This window comes from Lithobates pipiens, unplaced genomic scaffold, assembly GCF_037356315.1.
Source record: "Lithobates pipiens isolate NorthernLeopardFrog02 unplaced genomic scaffold, aLitPip1_a1.2 Scaffold_19, whole genome shotgun sequence".
NCBI classification, from domain to species: Eukaryota; Metazoa; Chordata; class Amphibia; order Anura; family Ranidae; genus Lithobates; species Lithobates pipiens.
Genome location: NW_027507764.1, coordinates 593,667,812 through 593,672,811, shown reverse-complemented (window position 1 = coordinate 593,672,811; position 5,000 = coordinate 593,667,812). Strand labels below are relative to the sequence as shown.

Below are 5,000 nucleotides of genomic sequence, written 5' to 3'. Positions count from 1 at the left end.
AAGGTGCCAATTGTGGCGCCGGAGGGGGGGAGGGTTCCGATGAGCGGAAGGTCCATTTTAGGGTGGACCTCCGCTTTAAGTGTAAGAAATTTTCTGTATCACTTATGAAGGCCGCTTTCACACTGGAGTGGGCAGACGTTGATGGTAAAACGCAAGTTTTAGCGGCTCTTTACCATCATTTTAGCGGTGCTATTTGGCTGCTAGTGGGGCACATATAACCCAGCTAGCGGCCAAGGAAGAGGTTAAATGCGCCCATGAAGCACCGCTGCCAAATCGCATTGCATGCGCTTCGGCAGTGGTGCCCATTCATATCAATGGGCAGGAGTGGTGGAGGAGCGGTATACACCACTCCAAACGTGCTGCTTGCAGGACTTTTTTTTTTTTAAGATCCTGCCAGCGCATCGCCTCAGTGTGAAAGCACTCTGTCTTTCACGCAGACTGCAGGGGAGCCATTTTGCAGGCACTTTACAGGCGCTATTTTTAGCCCAAAAGCGCCTTAAAAAACGCCCCAGTGGAAAGGTGTATAAAATCGGCCTAACATATCGGCCCAAAAAAATCGGCATCATATATCGGCTATCGGCCTCCATGATTTCTAAATATCGGCATCGGCATCGGCCAGAGAAAAACCCATATCGGTCGACCTCTAACACACACGCGCACACACACACGCGCACACACACACACGCGCACACACACACACGCGCACCACACACACACGCGCACACACACACACGCGCACACACACACACGCGCACACACACACACACGCGCACACACACACACACAAGCGCACACACACACACACGCGCACACACACACACACACACACACACACAGCGCACACACACACACGCGCACACACACACACACACACACACACACACGCGCACACACACACACACGCGCACACACACACACACGCGCACACACACGCGCACACACACACACGCGCACACACACAGCGCACACACACACGCGCACACACACGCGCACACACACACACGCGCACACACACACACACACGCGCACACACACACACGCGCACACACACACACACACGCGCACACACACACACACGCCCGTACCCTCACTACACCCAGGATGGCACATGTTGTACTCCACTCTGCACCCAAGATAAGTACAGCACCCCCAATACATCCAGAAGGACACGTATTAAGCGCCCACCCCTCCACCCTTCACCTAGGGGGCACACATGTAGTATACTTCCCTACACCCACAATAAGTATATTATGCCCATCTGCCCTACATCCCGGAGGACACACATAGTAAGCACCCCCACACTCAGCACATATCCCCCTACCTACACCCAGGAGAAGTATAACAACCCCAGTACATGCAGGACACATGTAGTAAGCACCCCCATGCCCCAGACACATACACCCCACCCCGCCCCTTTTCCCCTACACTCAAGGGGAAACGGAGGACTTCATAATGGGGGCAGTACGCATCAACACTTCATATATACACGTGCTATATGGTGGGTATATAGGGAGTACAGATCAATCATCTCACCGACTCTTCATCTTCTGTCCGTGCTGCATCAGCAGTTCATGAGCCCAAATCAGATAGAACTGCAGATGCCGCGATCGTTCAATCTGCAATGCCAAGATCGCCAACAGCCGCTCCACATACAGCTCCGGCAGGGAGGAGCAGAGGACTTTAACTGACGGAAAAGCAAAGAGTTAACGTGGAAATCTGCAGGTGAGAAAAGGTGGGCCACCAAACAACCTCCCCTCCCCCACCTCCTGTAACTCACTGTCAGTGCATGGCACGCTCTCTAGAGTCTCCTGTAGGAGGCGCTCTTCATTCAACCTCATTGCCATGATCAGAGCCCGAGTCCACTGGGCCGCTCGCAGCGCTCGGCGTATGCTCCCTGCCGTCACCTCTTCATCCAGCTGGAAGGGGTCAAACACCGAACTGGAGTCCAGAGAGAAGATGAGGAGACCCTCTGTGGATGTGGCTGCCCAACTGCGCCCTGCAAGAGACACGAGAGGATGGCGGAATGGCAATCTGGAGGAGCGATGAAAAGTGGAGCCTGTCCCTCAGTGGTCCCTGGTGCAGAGATCTCCCCCCAAACCCCCAGTGCTCCTTGTTGCAGAGCACCCCCCCTCCCAAATGGTGCTGCTTGGCGCAGAGCTCTCCCCAAACACCTGTTGCTCCTTGGTGCAGAGCTTTCCCCCCAACCCCCCTGGTGCTCTTTGGCGCAGAGCTCTCCACCCAACCCCCCTGGTGCTCCTTGGCGCAGAGCTCTCCCCCCAACCCCCCTGACGCAGAGCTCTCCCAAACCCACATGGTGCTCCTTGGCACAGGGCTCTCCCCCCAACCCCCCTGGTGCTCCTTGGCACAGGGCTCTCCCCCCAACCCCCCTGGTGCTCCTTGGCACAGGGCTCTCCCCCTAAACCCCCCTAGTGTTCTTTGGAGCAGAGCTCTCCCAACCCCCCTGGCGCAGAGCTCTCCCCCCAACCCCCCTGGTGCTCCTTGGCGCAGAGCTCTCCTCCCAACCCCCTGGTGCTCCTTGGCGCAGAGCTCTCCCCCAACCCCCTGACGCAGAGCTCTCCCCCAAGCCACCTGATGCTCCTTGGTGCAGAGCTCTCCCAACCCCCCGGTGCAGAGCTCTCCCCCCAACCCCCCTGGTGCTCCTTGGCGCAGAACCTCTCCCAACCCCCCTGGTGCATAGCTCTCCCCCCAACCCCCCTGGTGCTCCTTGGTGCAGAGCTCTCCCAACCCCCCTGGTGCAGAGCTCTCCCCCCAACCCCCCTGGTGCTCCTTGGCGCAGAACTCTCCAAGCCCCCTGGTGCAGAGCTTCTCCCCCCCCCCCAACCCCGCTGGTGCTCCTTGGCGCAGATGTCTCTCCCCACCCCAGTGCTGTTCGGTCACTCACCTGTCGGAGAGAATCGCAGTGACGTCACGCGGATGTCCGGTTTGAAGCGGCGGGAACTCATATCACCTGGGAAGGCAGATGGTCAGTGAGCGGATACTGGAACATCTGAACAGTCGGAAAAAGCCATACAGGAATAAAAATTCACCTTTACGCACTCCTGGAAGACTCAGGGCAACCCCATTCTCGTCTCCAACACCTTCATCAATTAGTGCCAGACTACCGAATTCCGTCATCTTACGCGGTCTAAGAACTCCTGACAGAAAAAGGAAGAAAAAAAAAAAAGAAGTTTTAATGAGAGAGCCCAGAAGAGGCAGAAGAACTGGGGGGTGGGATGACAGAGCGGGGGGAGGGGGTGGTGATAGAGAGCACAGAAGAGGCAGGGACAATCTGGGGGGGGCGGGAGTTACACAGACCCCAGAAGACGCAGTAGGACTGGAGAGGGGTGGTGACAGAAAGCAAGGAGAAGGCGGGGTAGGCACATGGGACCAATAGGAGTGGTGAATATGAAGACGGACAGAGAAGACCTCATTACCTCCATGGCGTCCAGAGAATCGTCCAGAGAATAATTACAGGAGATTTCAAACTTCTTGGCCAGCATCTGCTCCCTCGTGTGGTAAATGCAGACATATCGAGATGACCCCCCAGCAAGAAGAGCCTGCCCATCTGCAGAGTAGCACAGCGTGGTGAATGCCCTGTGTGACGAGAGGTCAGATGGTACAGGTGAAAGGTCACGACATTGGCAAATGACAGGAAGTCGGGGGGGATTCGGGTGTCACTTACTTCCCCTTAGCAGAGTGTTTAGCGGTCACTTTGTCCAACTCCTTTCGGCCCATTTGCAGGTCATGTCTTCCCTCGATGGATCCAGTCTGGGTTCCCTTCTCGGGGTCCCACATGGTGATCTGACCGTCCAGAGAGGCAACCGCCAGTTCCTCCCCATCCGGTCGGAAAGTGACTGCTAGCGCTGAGGAGGGACACACAAAATGTTTAAAGTGGATATAAAGGCTGAAGGTCTTTTACTTTCATGCACCTTCAGTGTGCAGCTCCCCCTCGGGCCCTGCCTGAACCCGATCTCGATTCACAGCATTGTGCACGAGACCCCAGGCTCTCCCATCCGATTGGGGGAGATACAGCAGCGGGAGCCAATGTCAATCACAGCCAGTGAGGCGAGAGCGGGGCTGAGCCACGTTCACTGCGTCTTATGGACGTAGAGAGCCGGCTCGGGAGCAAGCAAGCACAAGTGCCCCCCATGGCAAGCCACTTGCTGTTTGCACTTGGCTGTTTACACACACACACACAAATATATTTATATATCTACACACACATACAGTAAAAAATATATATTTTAGGGCTGTGGAAATTAAAGATTTCTTGATTAATCGATTCATTTTTTTGATCGGTACTCACCTCTCCGCCGGCTTCCGGGACTTCAGGGAGTTCCGTCGGAGAAAAAAAAAATTGTCGCTTCTGAATACTGTCATTTTTTTTTTTTTAATTGCTGCCATGTAAACCGGAAGTGACGTAGTTTCCTGGATTTTACCATGGGAGACTCCGATCTGAGCCGAATCCGGCTGTGTACGGGTCTCAGCCTAGGCGGCCGAGGTGCCGAATGGTGGCTCGGGTCTGCTGGTGGGACGGGAGGCCCGTGAGAAGCGGAAGGAAGGTAGGTCTCCCCTTCTGCTCCTTTAGGACGACAGCCGATGGGATTTTTTCCCACATCGGTGCTTATCACTACATAGCCAACCACTCTGAAAAACGGTATGGGGGTGATGCCCCGGTATAACCCCTTCAAGCTGAGAACGTATATTTGCGTATGGTCGGCGTGAAGGGGGTTAATAAACATTTTTCCTTTACAAATCACTTTAATAGAGCACTGGCCTGATTAATATTGATTTACAGCGGCTGAAAGGTGAGAAATTGTTAAAAAGTGGCAAAAAACGAACTATGAGTAGCCCGAAGCAGTCCAGTCGCATCAACTTACCATCCGCATTGAGGCTGAAGGTTTCTGTAGTCCTCCAGCTATCTGTCATGTGCCAGAGCCTGACAGTTTGGTCCCAGGATGCAGTGCCAGGACAGACTTCCATGGGTTGAAGGACCAATG

General features: G+C 54.8%; 1 protein-coding gene across 1 annotated transcript in view; it reads right to left on the bottom strand.

Moving 5' to 3' along the window:
* Positions 1-5,000, bottom strand: part of LOC143997798 (periodic tryptophan protein 2 homolog) — a 24,372-nt gene that overhangs the window by 8,800 nt on the left and 10,572 nt on the right. The window contains 9 exon segments of the mRNA XM_077493603.1: positions 1,534-1,684; positions 1,778-1,996; positions 2,903-2,968; positions 3,048-3,143; positions 3,146-3,155; positions 3,435-3,594; positions 3,683-3,863; positions 4,881-4,967; positions 4,970-4,994. Coding sequence (XP_077349729.1) covers positions 1,534-1,684; positions 1,778-1,996; positions 2,903-2,968; positions 3,048-3,143; positions 3,146-3,155; positions 3,435-3,594; positions 3,683-3,863; positions 4,881-4,967; positions 4,970-4,994 — 995 coding nt within the window.